The sequence below is a fragment of the Rhamphochromis sp. 'chilingali' genome (assembly GCF_963969265.1).
Source record: "Rhamphochromis sp. 'chilingali' genome assembly, chromosome: 19".
Lineage (NCBI taxonomy): Eukaryota > Metazoa > Chordata > Actinopteri > Cichliformes > Cichlidae > Rhamphochromis > Rhamphochromis sp. 'chilingali'.
Genome location: NC_137946.1, coordinates 13,991,957 through 14,013,339, shown reverse-complemented (window position 1 = coordinate 14,013,339; position 21,383 = coordinate 13,991,957). Strand labels below are relative to the sequence as shown.

Genomic DNA, 21,383 nt, shown 5'->3' with positions numbered 1-21,383 from the left:
GCTACCAGTGAAAGTCTGTTGCATTGAATTTGATGACTCACAAATACCCTCATAAACTGGATAAAAAAAGCTGTGCATGATGTCCAAGTCATTGTTGGGAAAAAAACTTAAATGATGAAACCATTAACAATAAGTATTCTTGCCTTTCACTTTTGCAGAATTATTTATAATCTCACCATGTTCTTGTTTTCGCTGACAAACAACTGTTTTTGAAGCCTCATAAGGCGCATGTGTGTACAGCATGCAGTACTGTGAAAAAGTACCAACTCTCACTTCTTCTTTATATAGGATATATGAAGCATATAGGGTAAATGGTGTGGCGATTGACTGAAATGTCTGCAAACAAACATGGTATATAAACAGAGTTTGTCTGAATAGCTTGAAACTCAATATTTGGTGTGACCATCTTCATTCTTCAACACAGCCTGAACTCTCTTAGACAAGCTTGCCTGCAAGTTCTCTAAATGTCTGCAAGAATAGTTTTCCAGGCCTCTCGAAGGACATTCAAAACTCTTCTTCAGATGTTGGCTGCCTTTTTTTCCCCATTTTCTGTAAAAATGATCCAAAACTTGCTTCATTAGTGTTGAGATCGGTGCTCTGGTGAGACCAATCCATGACTGATAGTGTTCCACTGTGTGTGTGTGTGTTTTTCATTCAAGTATGATTTTACTGCATTGCCAGTGTTTTTGGAATCACTGTCGTGCTGAAAAATGAAGCCGATGCCAAGCAGATTATAGCTGCATTGTGCATCATAATCTGATGGTACTTTTCTGTGTTCATGATTCCATCAATTTTGACAAGATCTCCACTGGCAAACTATGACAGATCCTCCATCGTGTTTGACAGATGGCTGTCGACACTCAGTGCTGTAGCTCTCTCCTGAACTTCTCTGCACATATTGATAAAGGTTTAAACCAAAAATGTCAAAATCTCGATCCATCACTCTGTAAGTCCAGTTATTGTGTAATTTAGCATACCGCAACATTTTCTTGCCACTTCCGTTTCTTAAGAATGGCCTTTCTGATGAGGCTTCACTTGGCCAGATGCATCTGCCAGGTCCTGTGTCAGGTCTTTGCTGGACTTTTTGCTATTTCTTAAGGACATGAATATCATATAGTGCCCATCTGTTTGGTTTTTAGGTCTGCGACTTATTCTTGTGTCCTCCACATGCCATTTTTTCTCATTTGTCTTTTAGGACACACTGCACTCCAAGTTATGCCAAGTTTTTTGGTTTACAGCTCTTTGTGAATCACCTTGTTGGTGCAAAAATAATACTTTATGCCTGTTAAACTGTTATTTTTTTATTCCTTTGTTAGTGTGAAGTAGCTTTAAAACACTTATCTGAAAATGTCTAGGTATTAGGACTGGACTAAAATGAGTAAAAAAGCAGACATGTCCAAAGAAAAACTTTAAAAGACCTTCTTCAGACCACTTTAAAAAGTTACAAGAAAGTCTGGCTCCTTGGAAGCAGGCTCAAGTCTTTTGCACAGTACTGTACACGTTTGTGACGGATTTATTTCCCCCTCAGTGTGCAGCTTTTCATACAGATTCAAAACAAGTTTGCAGAGACCAAGATTTCCTTTAAATGTCAGTTTCACAACATCGTCAATGTTCGGGGACTTTTTTAATGTTCCAATCATGTTCTCGCCTCTTGGGAGCAAGCACTGCTTTAAAACCCACCTTGTCAGTGCATTCAATCTGTTTCACAGCCTGAATCTTTTCGTAATGTTTATCTTCTGGGTTTCATTTTCCAAACACATAGCTTAGGAATGCAGCACAGTCAATCTAATTGTCAAACCTTAGTTGTTGGCCGTGTCCTTGAACAAAACACCAAACAGTGGCGTCAAAATAGTCCCTGCTTCTCAACTTCATTACCACCTAATAATGTAACTTTGACAGAAAAATAAAAGTGATGAAATGTTCGCCGTGATGAATTGCCTTCCTCTCCAGCAAGTTTCTCGTCCCTGCAAGTTGAGGTTCAAAGCACACTGTAATAAATGGGAAACAATGGCTGCCAGAAAGGCAGTGAATCAATGTAAAAATCACAGTGGTATGCTTTGTAAAATTTTCAGTAATATGAAGCATATGTAATTTCTAATTAATGGGCTAAACATGCAAAACTATCAGTTTGATCTTTTTCATGGCTGAACAGGAATGCAGGCGTGCAGGAATCTGGATATTACATAAGGTCTTTTCTCTTTCTCCCTGTCTTAGGTGGACACAGTGGCTGCAGACTTTCTACTAAGGAAGGACGGGGAGAAGAAATTGAACGTGAAGACCTTGAGACTCGGCCCTCTTAATAAGAGAGGCTTTTACTTGGCCTTTCAGGCTCAGGGTGCCTGCATGGCTCTGCTGTCTGTCAGGGTCTTCTTCAAGAAGTGTCCTCCCCTGGTCAGTGCTCTTTCCTCTTTCCCTGAGACTATACCGCGTACTCTTGTGCAAGAGGCACAGGGTGTGTGTGTGGAGCACGCAGCTCAGCAAGGTCCCCGTCCTCGGCCGCCTAAGCTCTTCTGCGGGGAGGATGGCCAGTGGGTGGGCCAGCCAACAACCTCATGTGCATGCGTACCAGGATTTGAACCAGCTGAGGGGTACACGAGATGCACAGGTAACGAAGGAGGCAAGGTTAAGCCAAATAAAACTGACATGCGTGCATGTATGCATATAGACTACACCCATATAGGCAACAGGGCAGGCAGACTAAACAAGAACACAATGGTAAGGCGAGGGTGGCGGGGAGTTCACTGAGGGTTGAAGTGTTTGAGAGGAAATGAGAGACCGAGGAAGTTAATGAGGCAGGGGAATGGCTGTGACACAGAGGAGACAGAAAGAGAGGTCAGGTGGAGCAGCACTTATCTCTGAAAGGAAGAGCAGGGTCAAAGGCTTACTGCTGCGACAACTCCTGGCTCAGCCGAGATAGGAGCGCAGGAGGACTGCAGAGGTGAGGGGCGAGAGGGAGGGGAGGTGGTGCTCGGGGTAAAGATCATAACACTTTGAGAACATCAAAGCAAAGCAGACAAAAAAAAGAAGGAAGAAGCAGGATGATTCTCTCAGGAGCCGTGCAGCAGCTCTGCCTAATGAGTCCAATTAACAAGCCTCGCGCATGGACTACCCCCTCACACGCGCACAGACTCGCCGCATCGCAGCGACACAGATAAATGGCGAGCACTAAAAACACAGAAACAAAAGGAGAAATGCCACATTTTCCCAGGGAAACGCCTGGTTTCATCTGTCTGTGTTTGAAGGTAGGCTGTAGTTTGATCTCCGTGGGCGGTATAATGATTTTTCATAACAAAAAAATAATTTCCGACATTTTGCTCCTGGTGAGGTGGCATTTTCCAGCGTTCTGTCACAGAAGAGAGTTGCAAGGCAAAACATTCACAAGGCCATAAAGGGAAATTGCCTCGCAGAAAAGACCGGACAGTTAATTTGCTTGGGAGGCTGGTCATTTCGGAAAAATGAAATCGACACCAGGGTTTAAAATTAAAATTCATTTTGCTGTAATACCATTATTTGCCAGAGACTATACATATATTTTCTGGGGCAAACACGAGCATTTAAATATAAAAGTTATGAATGCTGTCAAGTTGATTTAGTGTTTCATCTAAGTATGGTTAGAATATTTAAACCAGGTCTCTGAAATGAACTATAAGACCATAAATACTGCTCTGGGGGAGGGGTATATTTCCCCTCATGTGGCAGTATTGCTTTATTATTGTTAGACAAGTACATCATTATAAAGGTTAAAAACTAAATAGGTTAGAACTAGCCCCTAATCTACTCCAAACAAGATTCATTTCTATTTCAAAAGCTTTGTTTCGTTCAGGAAAAAATGCCAGAACCAGAATACTGACTTATCTTAATGTGAACTGCTGCAAGTGCTAAACAATCTTACAGCTGAATTCACTGAAAAGTTGCACAGTAATCGATAGCGACGGCTCCTGTAAATCACAGTGTTATTTGTGTCATCTTGTGGGAGCTCGAAAGCACCGAGGTTACAGCCGCCTCTTCACATGTGGCAAATTCCTTGCGGTAAATGTCAGTCAGGAACGATCAGCGAGAGCGTTGACCCTGTGAAATGTGTCAGTTTTTCGCTGCAGCGATGCTCCCGCTCGGTGTGAAAGTTTCTTGTTGTATCAGCCGCCCAGACTGAACGCAGAAAGTAAACACGTTTGCTGCCATTGTGTGCGGTATTAGCAGGGTGACGGCTTATTACACATTCACATGTTAGAACAAGCGTTGGATCGGGCTTTGCTGGTGAGCAGAAGCTGAGGTGTGCACGGTTTCAGACCATGTAGTGACTGCAGCTAATGACTGTTGTCATTCTTAATTTCTACGTGTATTTATTTTCTTTGATCGATTGATTGTTTAGTCTGAAACGTCAGACGTGGTGATGTTTACTGCGATATGAAGCGAAGAAATACAGGAGTGGTGTTGTAGATTTGGTCAAAATTGTGCTTAATTGTTTTTCCATCGCTCGACTAATTGATTGTTCAGCCAATCCTTTCAGCATGAGTTCAGACTCCATTCACGGTGTCCTTACATCTTACCGCGGTGCTGGTTTGGGCTTTACAAAAGGAGACCTGGAACAATGTTTGAATCAATAAGCAATGACAGTTTTTTCATAAGGACCGCCACATGTCTGGTCTCATTATCCAGATATGGCCAGGTAAATTCAATGATAAGCAGCATGTCAGTCACAGGCAGTTTTTTTTTTCCTCCACTAAATTGACTATTAGTGTCAGTCTCATTACTGTGATTGTCTCAGTTTATAGCCCTCATTACATGCTTCTGTCTGTCAATCTGCAACCATCTGGCACCTAAGCACTCCGAAATAAAGGATTTATTTGCAAATTGAGTTTGACCCAGGCCTATACAGGACACAGTGAAGGCGTTATGCAATGTACTGTTGTATTTAATGCTAATGTGCCTTTATTTGTTCTCACATCTTGTCCTCTTCAGCGTGTCCTGTGGGCCAGTTTAAGTCAGGCATAGAGGGACAGTGCAGAGGCTGCCCAGGATTCAGCCAAGCCACCAACAGGGGGGCGTCAATGTGTGAATGTCGCCCTGGGTACCTACGTGCCGAATCAGACACTCCTGACACACCGTGCACTAGTAAGTAAAACAGTGCTTAATCCACATGCAAATATGGAGGTGCTAAGCAACACTCTTTACTGTCTCCTCCTCTCTTTTTTTGTCTTCCTCTGACACCTCTGATGCTACTTCTTTTTTTCCCTCCGGTGTCATTTAGCCAGGGTCCGCTGAGCTGCTTTGTGGCTTTTGTCTCACGGCTGGGCATTGAGATGCATGTCCTTTGTGACAGGTTGTTGGTGAGGGTGGGAGGGTAGGGCTTTCTGTCCAAAGTGAAGTAGGCATTGATGGTCTCAAGTGACACATCCATGCGGATTGAGGAATTTCAATTCAGGCTCATTTTGGGTGTGTGTGAATGGGAAGGGGGGTCTTTAATTAGGTGCGCTCTTTCGGAAGGGCCACAAAGCTGATGTGAAACAATGTGACACTGTGACTGTGGCTGTTACCCCTGCAGGTGTGATATAAATACCAACTGGAATTCACACCCACCAATTTTATTTTTTACTGATAACTTTAATTACAAAGACTTATCTTAATAATGGATCTCTTTAAGAAGCTAATTTCTATTATGTATTCTGTTGTTGTATCAGATTGCCTGAGCAGTTCGGCACGTAACGTTATTTTCAATTTGTATGCAAAGTTTTAAACCAGCCGAGCCACCTGAAATTCACGCCAGACCTTTTCCCTCCTGAAAATAGGTATACGTTTTTACATTTTTGCGACAGGCGTGGTGGTTTTTAATTAAGCGCATTGTGATTGCCAGGATTTAAAAATGCGTCACCTCCAAAAATCCCCTGTTGCCAAATGCTGAATTCAGAATTCATGCTCGCCCAGATTGAGCGTGATGTTACTCCACTCGGGTTTCCAATGAGAACACCATTAGCACTTAAGTTAGCTGCAGGCTCAGTGACAAAGCTCTCTCTCCTTGGCAGGAACAGAAACTCATTCACAGTGCCTGAGTGGTCTTGCTGTTTAGTTATGCTTGGCTTGAGGCAATAGCTATCTTCTTACAATTTTCAGGCGGTGATCATTATCATCCAGTTTTAGACAAACGTAATTGCACCAGTTAAATCCAGCAGCACATATGCTCCCGCTGTGACGCAAAGCCACTGCAAGAGCATTGTTCTGCTTCGTGAGTACATGTGCGGGCTGAGTAAAATGGCTTCAGCTTATATCAGAAATCATAAAGAAACAATATGTGTGGGTCATGGAAAAGTAAAACAGTGGCAAAATGGCACAGCGGAGATCAACACAGAACTTTCATATATTGTAATTTCACCGAGGCAACTTTCCACAGGGGAAAAAACATGAAGTACGATTCAATATTTTTTCCCATATAACTTGATAATATGTGAAGAACAGCTACTGGTGCTCCCTGAAGGTACTTTATCATAGCAAAAACAAAAAAATCATAACAGGTGATGCTGCTATATTGATATTGTTTAAATGGTCTTAAGAGGTTTAGAAAATGCTGCCTTTGGGATCAGGAAAAGGCCAGATTGAACGGAATAGTTTGACATTTTTGCGATATTTGAGTTTGATCGGATTAATGTGTAATTCTGTCATGTATACATGATGCTCCAGTTCTGAAAGAGAGTCATGTTCGGTGGGTTATGAAATCCCGAACATGCAACATGCAGGTCTGACCAACCATGAATCCTGCTTTTATGGTTAAGTCAAGCTAAGTGGATGCTGCCTGCAGCAAGAGATTTACTCATAATCAAATTTAACAACATCATTTGTTGTATTTTGTTTTAGTGTATATTACCTATAAGTAAAAACATTATAGGTAAGCACATACATGAAAGTTTCATCAATTTTCTCATTCAGCTCTTTTTTTTTTTAAGCAGATTGGTTCGCATACAGGAACTTGGATGACTGCCAGTTTGCAGTATTTTTTAAATGTGGAAAAAGCGTGCTATTTTAACTATTTCTCTCACTGTAGGAACTCCCTCGGCCCCTCGCGGCATAATCCGTAAGGTCAACTTCACCACAGTCACTCTGGATTGGAATGAGCCGCTGGACAGCGGCGGCAGAAACGACCTGAGCTACGCCGTCAGGTGCTCTCTGTGCAGGTCACCAAAGGAAGCGTGCCTCCCCTGCGGAGATGGCGTCAGTTACCGGCCTGCGAAGGACGGCCTGCTGGGTCACAGGGTAGAGGTGTGGGGCCTGCTGCCACACACAACGTATACGTTCACTATTCAGGCACTTAACGGGGTGTCTCAGCTCAGCGAGAAGGAGCCTGCCAGCGAAAGTGTCAACATCACTACAAGCCATGACGGTAAGAGCTGCAGGAGGATGGGTGGAAAGGTATAAATAGTCCGAATTTCACTGTATTTATAATTCTGCTGCCATCTGTGCAGTGCCGCCACTGGTGTCTGTGATTCGGAAGAGCGACTCCACAGAGAGCAGTCTGACTCTACACTGGTCGGCCCCGACTCAGCCACACTACACCATCCTGCAGTATGAGCTGCGCTACTGTGAGAAGGTAAGAGCTCCCTGACGACATCCCCGAACTTTCCCTTCAGATAGATGATCTATTTTTTTTTTAACAGGCTCATGAGAAGAAAGCACTCTCAGTGCAGATGTAGTTAAAGGGTCACGGCACGCGGCTTAGACCATGTGGATCTGTGAAGAAGCTCTCTAAATTGTGCAGTATACACTTTAACAATTAAGATATTAGTAACATATTTGTAATGTTTTTTATTATTATTATCTGATGTAATTGAAGTTAGTGTTCAGTTCAGGACAGTTTGACTAATTAACTAGCTTGACATCATCATCTGTTCTTCTTTCACTATTGCCTTGGACTCATTCTTTTTTTGCTTTTAGAAGGAGCAGCGTAGCGAAGATCAGTGCCACTCCATACAGAGTAACAGAAACCAGGCTGTACTGACAGACCTCCGCCGGGCTAGTCAGTATGAAGTGCAGGTCCGGGCGCGTACCCAGGCCGGCTACGGCAGTTTTAGTCCACCAACCATTTTCCGCACGCTGCCCGATGGTAAGAAGAGGTCTTGTTTTCTCTTGAAGAGGAGCCACACACACATTACTCTTTTTTCTTATTTAAAAAAGTAATTTCCAGTGGGGGTGTGACAGTCATTTATCCCTGCATAATCAATCTCTGCACAGTTTCTTTTATGAATTTATCATCTGCATCTTTGTTGACTCTCTTTAATAACCTAAATTCCTGCCCCCCACCCCCACCTTTCTTTACTACCTATGTAAACCTCCTGTCATGGCTTCTGTCGTTGTGTTGCTCTAACTCTCTCACTTTCTGTCTGCTATTTTCTCGTCTCTCTCTTTTGTTTGCCGTCTCTCCCAGGACGTGACTCTGGCTCCGAGTTCTTGGTACCTGGCATCTTTATCGCTGTCGGGATGCTGCTGCTTGTCACTTTCGTCTTTGTGGCCGCCTACTGCATACGGTGAGAACGGGAGGAAGGGAAATAGGCACAGGAAAACAAGATAGATTTGCAAGTGAAAGAAGCTCGCGGAATAACAGGAAATGGAGCGAAAAGGATAGAAATCAAAAACCAATAACAAACGTGACCCCAATTTTACAGTTTTGCACTGCTTTGTTCTTTTGTTTATACAAATCATATCTTATCAACGGTGGTTTTGCACTCTGTTACCCACACCTTTTCTTTTTTTTTCTTCCCCCTCTGTGAAGCAGTTCAGACACAAAGCAAGGCTCATGATTTCTTTTGCTTACACAGCTAAAAGCTATCCTGCTCATTAGAACATTTTCCTTAGGCTTCATTGTTTGAGTAAATAATGTCGGATGGCATCACGGGGAAAAAGAGAGGGAGAAGGTGCGTGCATTTGTGTGTGAGAAGGATGACGATAGAGGTAGAGGGCAGGGAAAGACAGGATGCAGGCGTCCCAACCCTGTTTCCACAGGACAGAACAATAGCTGTGACCTTGTGACACACACACACACACACACACACACACACACACACACACACACACACACACACACACACACACACACACACACACACACACAAACCAGTGAGTGAGGCCCAGATCTGCCACTAACTGAGGGTGGTGCATTATTGCTATTTTAGGCTTCTGAGGTGGAAGAGAGAAATGGAGGAAGGCAGCGATCCAGTAGCTACAGGGTTGTTACTGTACTGTAGGGATGAGTTTGCTCCAGCAGAATTATAATGGAGCCGCTTGCGTCAAAGAGCAGAACCATATGGGTTGTCTCAGGTATTCAGCACCACCACAAGTCACTGTGTATTGCGTGTTTACAGCACGGACAAAACTGTCCACAACAAGGCGGTGTTGGCTTCTCAAACCATAACAGTTATGATGTATTTTTAAGAGTGCATGTGGCTGAAGTGACCTCTGACCCGTGATAGCTCTGTTATGTGCTGTGCTGTTCTTATTGCATCTGAACAGTTGGTTGATGTGCATTACATTGGGTTGATAAAGCATTAGGAACACTTGTCCAAAAAAAAGTGAAATAAAACATCAATTCCTCAGATAAGTGCGCTGCAATCCTAATCTTGTTTCATTTATACTGATCTCTTTGTACCTGCAGCCGACACAGCCGAATAAAGGATCCGGAGCTGAGTGACAAAAACAGCCAGTACCTCATTGGCCAAGGTAACACATCAAGGACATGCACGCTGAACCACAGCTCTGATTTACAATTCATTCACGTCGGGGAAATCATTTTTAATGTGACCGGTCTCTCTGTCGCTCATGGTTCTGTAACATTCCTGCTCCCACGCTTCTGTTTGTCTCCCCTCTCAAAGGGGTCAAGGTTTATATCGACCCTTTCACCTACGAAGACCCTAATGAGGCAGTGAGAGAATTTGCCAAGGAAATCGATGTTTCCTTTGTCAAGATTGAGGAGGTCATTGGTGCTGGTAAGCCCATCAGTATGCTTTTCCTGTGATTAATAAATCTGTAAACTTTGCCCTGGTCCACTCTTTCTGAGGACTTGCAGACTGCACAGGTTGCGTTTTGTTGTGATGTGTTGTTTTTATTTTTAGCATATTGTTCTCTCTCAAAATAACCTTATTAAAAAATACCTAATTACTAAATTAAATAGATTCAGTGACATTTAAAACCATTGCCCTGTTTCTTCTTTATCACTCAAAATTCAATTTGGCTGCAGAAAAAACACAATTAACTGATAAATATGTTCCCGATATTGGTGGCCCTCATTCAAACCAAAGGGCACTGCTAGCTGCGAGCAAGCGTTGCGTTTGTTAAATGTAACAGTTGTCTTCATAATGAGGTAAACTCATGCTGGGGAGGAAAAAACGGCCATAATAGTGTGTTTACGTGTCTGTGTGCTGCAGGCGAGTTTGGGGAGGTGTGTCGAGGACGGCTGAAGATACCAGGAAAAAAGGAAAACTACGTTGCAATTAAAACTCTAAAGGGTGGCTACACCGACAAACAGAGACGGGACTTCCTGTCTGAGGCGTCCATCATGGGACAGTTCCAGCACCCCAACATTATCCATCTGGAGGGAATCATTACAGCCAGCTGTCCAGTCATGATCCTGACAGAGTATATGGAGAACGGCGCTCTGGACTCTTTTCTACGGGTCAGTATGAGTCGGACAAACCAACGCCAAAGCACGCTTCTCTCAAAACACTGAAACACACCGTAGTGCCGCTCATTCTCAGACTGAACTGGTTCTGTCCTCTCCGTAGCTGAACGACAGCCAGTTCACACCCATCCAGCTGGTTGGTATGCTGCGTGGCATTGCTTCTGGCATGAAGTACCTGGCAGAGATGAGCTACGTCCACCGAGACCTGGCTGCCCGCAACATCCTGATCAACAGCAACCTGGTGTGCAAGGTGTCTGACTTTGGCTTGTCACGCTTCCTTCAGGAGAACTCCTCTGACCCGACCTACACCAGCTCTCTGGTGAGACAACAGCCATCCTCAGTTAATGCTTAAGGAGAAAAGCCTGTCATTCATTTCATACAAAGTAGTCTAGTAGGATGGAAACCATAGAAATGATCCCAATGTGTTAATTTTAATCTCTAGCACAGACATCAGGACACTGATTATCAACAATAGTGGTTATCAGTGTGATTTCTGCACTACAATTAGTTGTCAGTTAGATTTTTAAGATTTAAATAAATGCATAAATGAATAGCAGAGTTTTATTTATCCACATGCTTTTCATCTCTTGAAATATTATGTTGATCGTAAAACATTTTTAACTTTAACTTAGGATTTTACCTACCTTCAGTTTCCTCCCCAGCTCCCTGCTGGACCATGTTTACGTGAAGTTTCTGCATCACTCACTGTTTACCTTTCTGTGTAGGGAGGTAAGATCCCAATCCGCTGGACAGCACCGGAGGCAATAGCCTTCAGAAAGTTTACCTCAGCCTCAGATGTGTGGAGCTACGGCATCGTCATGTGGGAGGTCATGTCTTTTGGAGAAAGACCGTACTGGGACATGAGCAACCAGGATGTAAGTTGAAGCAAGAAAAGCCTTGCTGGGCTGTTTTTTAGATTTTTGGAAGGACTTTTCAGGTTTTGTTAGCCGAGTTTTTCCAGTCATTTCAAAACACTTGGAACTAGGTGATCAGTGAAGTGTTTAAATCTTGACTGTGACCATTAGACTCATGTTTAATGGTTGCTTCCGTCAGGTGATCAATGCCATAGAGCAGGACTACCGCCTGCCCCCGCCACCTGACTGCCCCACCCACCTGCACCAACTGATGTTGGACTGCTGGCAGAAGGACCGGTCGGCGCGCCCTCGCTTTGCGGAGCTCGTTAGCGCTTTGGACAAACTCATCCGCAATCCTGCGTCGCTGAAAATAGTGGCTCAAGAAGGAGCAGGGTGAGAGTGCTGATGTGTTTTTACAGTTGGATCAGTGAGGTTTTGGACCACCACGGTGGATTTTAAACCTAAACAAACAAAATGCGATTAAAGTGAAGCTTTTAATTCAAGATGTTTAACAAAAGTATTGCATTAATTGTTCAGGAATTTCCTGTTTTTATGTAGTCCGCGAAAAATGTCACACAGCAAAAATCAAGCATGTCTTCAGACTGTCTTATTCTTAGTGTCCATTTAAAGCCCTGACAGTGACAGGGCAGGCATTAGCCTCCTGCTGCCCAATCTTGTGCACCACCTCGGTGTCCTGCTGTGACCTGTCAGCCACTTGCTGTTCCCATTTCCCTGTCTCAACATTCTGCCTGTCGGCTAGTTATATACAGCTGAGGACACTCCACCTCTGACAAATCCCATTGTTTGTCCCTGTCAGTCACTCAGTTCGACTTGTCACCTGGAATGTTGCTGCAGGACATGTATAAGCTTCTCACTGAGGTTTTGGTGACGGTGAATGTAAGTTATTCCTTTGTTTCTGGATCCTGTCCCCTAGGCCGTCCTACCCCCTGCTGGACCAGCGCGCACCTTTAGCTCTCCCGCCGTGTGCTTCGGTGGGGGATTGGCTTAGGGCCATCAAGATGGAGCGTTACGAAGACAGTTTCCTTCAGGCTGGCTTCAACTCAGTGGACCAGCTGGCCCCAATCACCACACAGTTAGTTCATATTCCCATTTTTTTTCCTGCTCACTTATTTTATCCAAGTAAAAATTTGTTTAGGAAAATTTGTCTCTAATTAGTTTTTTTTTTTTTTTTTTTTTTTAATTCTGTAGGGATCTGCTGCACATGGGTGTGACTTTGGCTGGGCATCAGAGGAAAATCCTTTCCAGCATCCAGACAATGACCTTTCAAAACAAGAGCACTGCAACTGTGACCTTCTAGCTGACCTGCCTCTTATTCTGGACATGACACCAGCACACAGGTGCTGCCAAGTACTGAGAGCACTCTGGATCCTCTTTCTGTGAGCCACTTTGAACACGGACTCGTAAAAGGGATTGGCGACTTTATTCGTGACCAGAAAAAATAGGGAGAAAAAACTATGGTGTGAACTGTTGTGCAGAGATTGGCAGGTCTCTGCCACACAGAGGGACCAGGTGATGAAGCTGTGCGGACTGACTGCTTCTTTATTTTTTTGTTCTTTTGTTTGTTTTTTGCAGTTTGTGCTTTTACATCCACCCAAGATTTGGACTCAGTACATGTGGTGAGCAAAGAGGAACAGCGGACCAGAGTTTACACAGTTCTGTATTGTCATGTCATTACAAAAAAACAAAACAAAAAAACCCAAACTGGTTTGTTGTCCCAAAATGTCACTTTGATCTTTCACCAAAGGAGACAAAAAAGACGAGAAGAAATGCCAAGATTTTTAGTTTTCGTATTGTTGTAATTATGAATGGGAACCGCTCTCGATGCCGACTACGTTACTTCAGAGACACCTTTCACATCAAAACGTGAACATTTTAATGTGAGATTTTACATTTTGTTGTTCTTTCTCCCCCATTTGATTTCAGTATTACCTCCTCTTTACTCAGGTGTGATGTGTAATGCAGACTTTGGAGAGCGCTGTACTTGCTCTAATCGGACTCCTGATCTTCCTCAAGTCTGGCTCTCACTTTGCCAGCTCAGCAACATGTGAGAAGAAAGGCACAGAGACATATCAGCACTTTTGTCATTTCAGAGTGAATCGTAATCTTCAGTAACTCCACGTGTTTCTCGTGGAGTGTGGTTGGTTATTTCTAACGCTGGTCTTTCTGCTGGCAGCTCAGTTTTATTATAGTCGAGCTGAACAAAGACCAAGTGGACTGAGAGACCACGAAAACTGTAGAATTGGTTTTCTTTATAGATAATAGCCAAGGACGCAGTCTGGCCTCAAACTTGTTTTTTCTTGATTATAACGGATACATTTTTAATTATCTTATTCTGTATTCTCCATTTTCCAGTGCCATTCATTTGTCTTTGTGAACTAAAATGCCATTTTTATAAAGCAGAAGCCTTTCACAAGTGATTCAGTTCTGTCTCATTTGAATGCACCTTAAAGGGTAACTGAGTAAAATGTGTCTGCTTTTGCTCTGAAGCGATGCAAAAAGAGGTTCCTAACAAAAAGCACGAAACACAATACATGACCTTAAATTAACACTCTAGCTTGTAGCCACTTTGGTTGGTTTCACCGGCAGTTTCGCTCTGCAAAACTAGTGATTCTCAGAGCTGTTGTCTTATTAGCAGGGCAGCACCTCTCACTTTGCCGGATGTAATGTCAGTAAAACATTTCTGCACTTGCACTAAAACGATTCCCTAAAATTTTGGAAGAGGAAACAAAGCACGGCTACCAACTGAGCCAGTCTGCTCAACGCAGTGTTTTTGCGTTTCTCAGAAAACTGCCTCTCGTACAAATATACAGTTAGCAGCTCGCTGTATCTGTTGCTTTCACTCATGACCTGCTCACAATACTTACTGTTTGCAAACGCAGAAGAGTTGAACTTCCAGCAGAAAGTGCCTGTGCTCCAGGAGCGTATCTTTGCATACTTTGTCCATATGAAGGCAAACAAATCTCTTGGCACATACAAGTTTGCACTTTTCAATCTTATCCAGGACCTGCCAGGATTTGCTGACTGATTGTTGTGCACTACCTACAGCTGGAGGCAAGGACATATGATGGAACAAAGCCTGGACTCTATGGATACATGGGTGCCTCCCCTGTAAGATATCCTCTGCCACCACAATGTAGCAACATTAACAAGTAGTCCAAAGGCTTTGCTCAGTTTGTCTTCAGTGGGTGTAAAATAAATGTCACATCACTCATATACCATCAAATACTCCGTTCACTAAATATTTGTAGAATATCTGTTTACAAGCAGTTTAAGTTACTTCCATGCTACTTTAGCTAACACACTGATGTCGCTAACATAGTATCTACAGCACTGAAAACTCTATGGGTAAAGATTCCTTATCAGGCTAAACCCGGAAACGTTGGCTGATATCATTTGGAGTGTAATGCAGAATGATTTCATGCAGTCTGGTCTGTCCATTACGCGGCTTGTAACCATAAACGTCTGCGTTTTGCTTCAAAGGCGTGTCTTTACTGACAATATTCTGGCATTAAAAAGCATGAAAAGACCATTTTTACTTATTTAGATGATATTGTGGTGTCTGCTGAAAATTCTGGGTTAAAATGTTTTTTTCCTTTTCTCCAGTGCTACAAAATAAAATTGAACATGGGAAAGGATGCTAATAGGCAGTGGTCAGCTCACCGGATTGAGTGGGTAACCCATATGCTGAAAGGCTGATGGGGAGGTCAGGGTTTAGGCCTGCACTGAGGCCATTTACTTAATGTCTTCCCCCTGGTCTTTTTAAAAATCTGTCTCTTCACTGTCTTGGTAAAATAAAGGGTTAAAAAAAAGACCCAGAATGTGGAAACTGGATGCACAGCTAGCAGTAAGATCTGCAAATTGCTTTCTACTTTTCCCCCACAGCTCCGCAGAAACAGCTTGAAGTCATCAGTATCTTGTGAAATAAACATTTAACTGACTGGAGTTCAAAATGTTGAAATATTGCTCAAAGATGTTGCAAATGTTGAAGGATGAGACCAGAATTTTTGACATTTATGTGTATTTTACCCTAGATAGCAGTGCTTCAGGATACACCTGGGCTACTAAAACATACAGAAATGGCTCAGGTGCACTGAATCGCTTCTTCTAAACTTTTTAGGGTTGAGAGAGTTTTTAAAGTCCCAGAGTGCATAACAGTCATTTGAAATATGCAACGCAAACCTGAAATGTGATGCTGGTTATGACCTTACACTTACCCAGTGACAAACAGCAGACCAACACGTTCCTTTGTAGGCTTCATACTGAAGATCTCAATAATGGCAACTCTGAATAAGGGATAATGTTTATCCACCGTGTATATAGGTAAATATGAATATTTACCATCATTTCTCAGCTGTTTAACATGTCAGAAGGGCTTTGTAGATAGCCACGCTCATTTTTCACTGCAAGCGAAGCATGGAAACGGTTTAAATAAAAGGATGTCGTAGGAGGTCCATATCTGACCTGAAGTGATAACCCACATGGTTTACCTGTCTCCGGTCGTAAGGCAGGCTGTCCCAGTGACCCTGTTCGCTCCCGTCCCAGATTCAAAGAAAAAATGAGCACGCAACAAAGCAGCTACACTTTTGTCAAAAGGCGCACTGATGCTTCTGGATGTCTTTGAGCTTTTTTATTCCAGTGCTACTCAATGTGAACTAAATAAATGTTTCTTGGTTGTCTCGTTTTAATCTTTGGTTAAATAATGTGTTGCCTAAGATCATGTAAGTAAAATGTCTAATAGGATTTTTCTTTGTCTCCTTTGTGTCAGCCCTCCTCATCTATCCAGTTGGCCCGTTTTTAATAATGAGATGGAAACAAGAGAACGCAAGGACTCAAATGAGTCCCCAGCTTTGCTTTCTCGCAGCTTTTCCTCTTGCTTTCTGTTCCTCCAGAGAGCCTTTACCCCTGAGGGCTCAAAGCTTGTCCTCTTCTATGTTTCCTTTCCTGGTCCTCAGCCCTTTTAATCATGAAGAGATGTTCTTTTCTTCTCCTGTGCCTTGGGCTGAGAACAGCTTATGGCACAGCATAAGCTTAAACTCTCACACACACTTTTCTCCCCCTTCTTCTTCTTCTCCCATCTCCAAAGCTACAATAAACAAGCTAAGCTGCCAGGGCTTCCAAAAGCATTTAGGCTCATTGATTAATGTGCTTTGATTATCTCTGTGTTACTGACTCATTCCTCTTGTTCTATTGTTCTGGTGTGGACCACAAAGTATAGACCTGCGCAAGTACAGATTTTTTTTTTTTTTTTTTTAAAGAAAAAGATGAGTAACTGTTGACTGTTGTTATGGTTTATTTTCAGCCCCACGGTGCATTTTGGTTTGCATGAATCCCAGTGTTGGGAGTGATTCAGTGCTTGAAAGAGAGAGATAAGCATTCATGTGGTTTCTACTTCTGTCAGTGCTTTGAGTGACCCCTGACCCTGCTGCATAGTACAAATCCAGCCTCAGCTTTGTCTGTGTATCTGAATGGCCATTCATTAGGGCTGCTGTCGGGCACTGAGTAGACCAGGCCGAGCAAGTTTTTAGCATTTGGTGGATTGTGTCATTCCCCTCGCATTCCTGCGTGCATTCGAGTGTGGAGAACGTGTGTGTGCGTGCATGGTCGCAGTGGGTGGGGGGCTACCCAGAGGGACAGGTACATGTGGATTTAAAGGAAAGGGGGAAGGGAGGTGATTTGAAATGGTTTCACCCTGTCTGGAGGAGTAAAACTCTCAGAAAATCTGAGAGTACACACATTAAATGTGTATTGGGAACGGTTTAGTCCAGCTAAGTGCACTCCCACAACACTGCAGGACTCAGAAAACTGATTTTTTTAAAATCTACGTCAAATTTAAAACAGTTGAGTCTGAAATGTTCTGGATTTGAGCTTCTGAAAAAAACACGTTATACCCATATTTGAATGATTATCCTATCTCACAGAAATCTCGGATAAATAAGTTTGCTTTGAGCAAACCCCCCCCCCCAAGTATCCCTCATGAAAGCCCCAGAGCTGCTTTATCATTCCACCCTTCAGTTTTTGGAAACCGCTGTCTAATTTCATTTTCCATTAGTCTTCGTTTTCGATCTGCAGCATTGGTTTGATTTTTCCACAACAGCACTTATCTGAAGATGGAAGTTTAGGCTGGAGATTGTCACTCCTATGCCGCTCTCCCTCCGCTTCAGCTGCCAGATTTCCTCCCCGAGATGACTCCCAGACAGTTTGCTCAAAATGGCCCAATATTTCTGAGCAAATCCACCGAGCAGCCAGCTAAGATTATTTTTCACCTGTGTACGCATTGTGATTTCGGAGGCACATTGCTCGGCAGAGCGCTTCCACTCTGTTTCGTATTAAATCTGATCACTGGAAAAGTTGTCACTCCTCGCTGCTCTACAGCATTTCTGTTGACTTTGCAGGAGATTGTGCCAGGCCATTGCCGTAAATAAGAATTTGTTCTTTGCTGACCCACCTGATCAAATAAAAGTTGTTGGAATTTAATTATACTTTCATGCTGCAGTACAGTTTTATGTGGAATTAGTCTAGTATTTTTAATCATGTAGTTAATCCACTTAATCAATGTAAACTTTTAGACCACAATCCCCTGCTGTCTCCTCAGTACTGATGTAGAGGAGTATTCAAATATTGTTATATTAGCTACTGTCAGGCTGTTGCTTTCACAGTTAAATTGTTTGGGTTTATTTAAATGTATTTAAATGTACTGAATAACTAAGATGAACTAATAACTGAGATTATTTCCCACAATCATCTCTAGGGTTTACAGAGAATGGCTCTAAAAGACAAAAATATCCAGTGAGCAACAGTTCTCTGGGCAAAAATACCTTGTTGATACCAAAGGTCTGAGGAAAATGACCAGACCGCTTCAAGCTGAAAGGAAGGCAGCAATAACTCAAAGAACGACTCGTTACAGCCGAGGTATGCAGAAGAACATTTGGAATGTGCAACACACTGAACCCCGAAGCAGACGAGGTACCACGGCAGGAAACCACACTGTTAGTTATAAACAGACAACTAAGGGACAAGATTTAAAAAATGTATGTGTTTTAATTTCTGCTGCCATATTCAGATGATGGGATCCATGCTGCCTTGTATCAGCAGTTCAGACTGGTGGTCTAATGGTGTGGAGGGGTAGTTTCTTGGCACACCTTGGGTCCCTCAGTGCCACAGCCTAACTGCGTGTTGTTAGTGGCCATGTCCACCCCTTCATGACCACAGGGTACCCATCCTCTGATGACTGCTTCCAGCAGGATAATGCTCCACATCACAAAACTGAAATCATCTCAAAGAGGTTTCTTGACCGTGACAGTGAGTTCGGTGTACTCGAATGGCCCAAACAACAGTAGGGGTGGGTGATGTACCCACAAAATTTTATCAAGATATTTCAAAAAACATTTGTAATAATGATGTTTGTGACAATATAGAAAAAATACTGAAGGAACTTTTTATGGATGCTTGCACCTTTCAGGCAGCAGCATTTGTACGTGTAAGTAAATAAAGGGCGTTTTTCCATCCATGTTTTCCAATGAGCCACTGTCTCTGATGACAGACTGAAGTGTGAATCCATTGAAATAAGGTGCAGCCAGCACAGCATACGATGGTACAAGTCACGCTTAAGTAAAAAGGTAGCCTAGGCAGCGTTTTCCCTGGAAATTTAACACTTTAGTTTAACAATAACTAGACAAACTTAAGCTTGTAACTCGTCAGGAGCTGCACCATACTGTCACAGATAATAACGCAGAAATATATTTTCTACCTGAAATGTGTTATCTTGGGTTGAGGTTTTTTTTAACCAGCTGCATACAGCCCTGCTTTTCCACCATGTAACTCCATCAGTAATTTCCATCCACCGTTTGCTCTTCCTGTCGTATGGAGCGCAGCTTGTGATGCTTGGTCGAGCCATTTGATTACTTTTGGGTCACACATCACCAGCTGCTAGTATCTCATCCTTTGCAACCTGGTTGTACTCGACAGTGTTTTTGCCTCAAGCGGTGAAACGACTTTGTTGCTTCCACCTTTAGCGAGAACAGGGTTCTGACTGTGCTTTGTTGGAGGTTGTTGAAGTCGCTCCCTCTTTAGGTACTAAAATGCCATCAGAGGCTGACACCTGTGTTTTACTGCCAAGCATTAATGTAAACCCATGGTGTTGCTATAGCAATGATATCACGATATAGTACTTTTATGCCACAGAGGAATTTATACCGGTATTATTATGGACCATGTGATATGGCAACAACAGTCTGGGATAGTAAGCTGTTGGGAAGTGGTGTAGTAAATATTTGTGCATGAGGAATATTTCCAGCACCTTTATGAAAAATTAAGACAGTTCTGAACTCAAGAGGGAGTACAACCTGGTACTAGCAAGGTGTACCCAGTAACATGGTTGGTGAGTATATCTTAGCTAAACCTACAGATGGATCGTTTACTTATAAAGAACGAATATTCAAGCGGTTAAATAGGGTTAGGATGCAGTTCAAACAACCCTTTATTTGTTTTAAGATTTTAAAATGGCTAGGTGTTTCTTTATATCCAGCTGTTTTATATTTTAATATTTGCTACTAGCTATACATTTAGCTAACCGATGCATCTTTGTAAGTAAGGGTTGTTTCTTTTCTTTTTTTTTTTTGAGAGTTTAACACTTTGATTTTCATTTTTTAAATAATTTCTAGCTATATTGGATATATCAACATCTATCTATCCAGTACTGTATATTAGGGCTGCCACAAACGATTATTTTGATAGTCGACTAGTCACCGATTATTTTTGTGATTAGTCGACTAATCAGATCATCATCCATTGGACGTACAGCGTACAGCTTATTGCACCAGCAGCATCTGGTCTTATATAACTATCATTAGCTTACAGCTTGAAGTGTTTGTGCTAACTAAAAATAAAGACAAGATGGTAGTTTATTAATTTTTAATGAAATTTGCAGATTGTTTCGGTGAAGTTTAATAAACTCCTTGCTTTCTAAAATATAACAGGACACCGGAGTATATTCTCCAGCGTCTCACACTTCTGATAATCAGCTGTCTGCTTGACAGTTTTAGCTGTGCAAAAACTATAACTTTAATCTCAGCCAAACCGATTTACTCAGGAACAAATAAAATACTAAAGAAAGCCAAACAATAACATTTTTAAGTTATCTAAGTGACTTATATATATGTTTAACCTGACTAGCGAAAGACGGCGGTGGGTTTGAAAACGATTTGCCGGGAGTTCGGTGTTCTCACGGCTCTAGTTAGCCTTGCCCCCGCCTAGCTAACGAGCTAGTGGGTAACAGACGTCTCCGAAAACGTCGGAGCGCTTTTGAAAATATGTGGTGTCTTGATAAACTGAGCAGATATTTGAGGTTTACACCGCTACATTCTCGCCTGAAAATATGTTAAACGTTTATTTTGTGACCCAGAAAGAATAATAAGAGTAAAGTTAAAACTAACTAGCTGCCGCCATTGTTGACAGCTGCGCTATGAATTCTGGGACACAGCTTCTTCTTCTTCGGGGTTTAACGGCAGCTGGCATCCTTGTACATGCAGTGCTGCCATCTTCTGTTTCAGTCCGTTATTACACTCTTAAATCCTACTACTCATTCCTGCGTCCTTTGTGATCTTACAAAGCTTCAAACGATGCGTCGACTATTAAATTAGTCGTCGACGATTTTAATAGTCGACATAATCGTGACTAGTCGACTAATCGTGGCAGCCCTACTGTATATTTACCTAACACTGGATAAACATTTATGTTACCTAGACTATTAGGTAACAGTTAGCTGTAGGTTTAGCTAGCTTTTTCTACCTTTTGTTGTTCTAGGTTTTTTTTTCAGGTACTTTTATAAGCTGTTTTTATTCCTTTTTGCACAA

The 21,383-nt window shown here is 42.5% G+C and overlaps 1 protein-coding gene across 1 annotated transcript in view; it reads left to right on the top strand.

Moving 5' to 3' along the window:
• ephb4a (eph receptor B4a) overlaps nt 1-16,217 on the top strand; it is a 43,652-nt gene extending 27,435 nt beyond the window's left edge. Inside the window, exons 4-17 of the mRNA XM_080867812.1 lie at nt 2,215-2,605; nt 4,960-5,112; nt 7,034-7,369; nt 7,452-7,576; nt 7,921-8,089; nt 8,411-8,510; nt 9,635-9,699; nt 9,852-9,965; nt 10,404-10,651; nt 10,761-10,976; nt 11,383-11,532; nt 11,711-11,904; nt 12,446-12,604; nt 12,721-16,217. Coding sequence (XP_080723938.1) covers nt 2,215-2,605; nt 4,960-5,112; nt 7,034-7,369; nt 7,452-7,576; nt 7,921-8,089; nt 8,411-8,510; nt 9,635-9,699; nt 9,852-9,965; nt 10,404-10,651; nt 10,761-10,976; nt 11,383-11,532; nt 11,711-11,904; nt 12,446-12,604; nt 12,721-12,829 — 2,529 coding nt within the window. The 3' untranslated portion in view covers nt 12,830-16,217. The remainder of the gene's footprint in view (nt 1-2,214; nt 2,606-4,959; nt 5,113-7,033; nt 7,370-7,451; nt 7,577-7,920; nt 8,090-8,410; nt 8,511-9,634; nt 9,700-9,851; nt 9,966-10,403; nt 10,652-10,760; nt 10,977-11,382; nt 11,533-11,710; nt 11,905-12,445; nt 12,605-12,720) is intronic.
• Nucleotides 16,218-21,383: the final 5,166 nt, after the last annotated feature.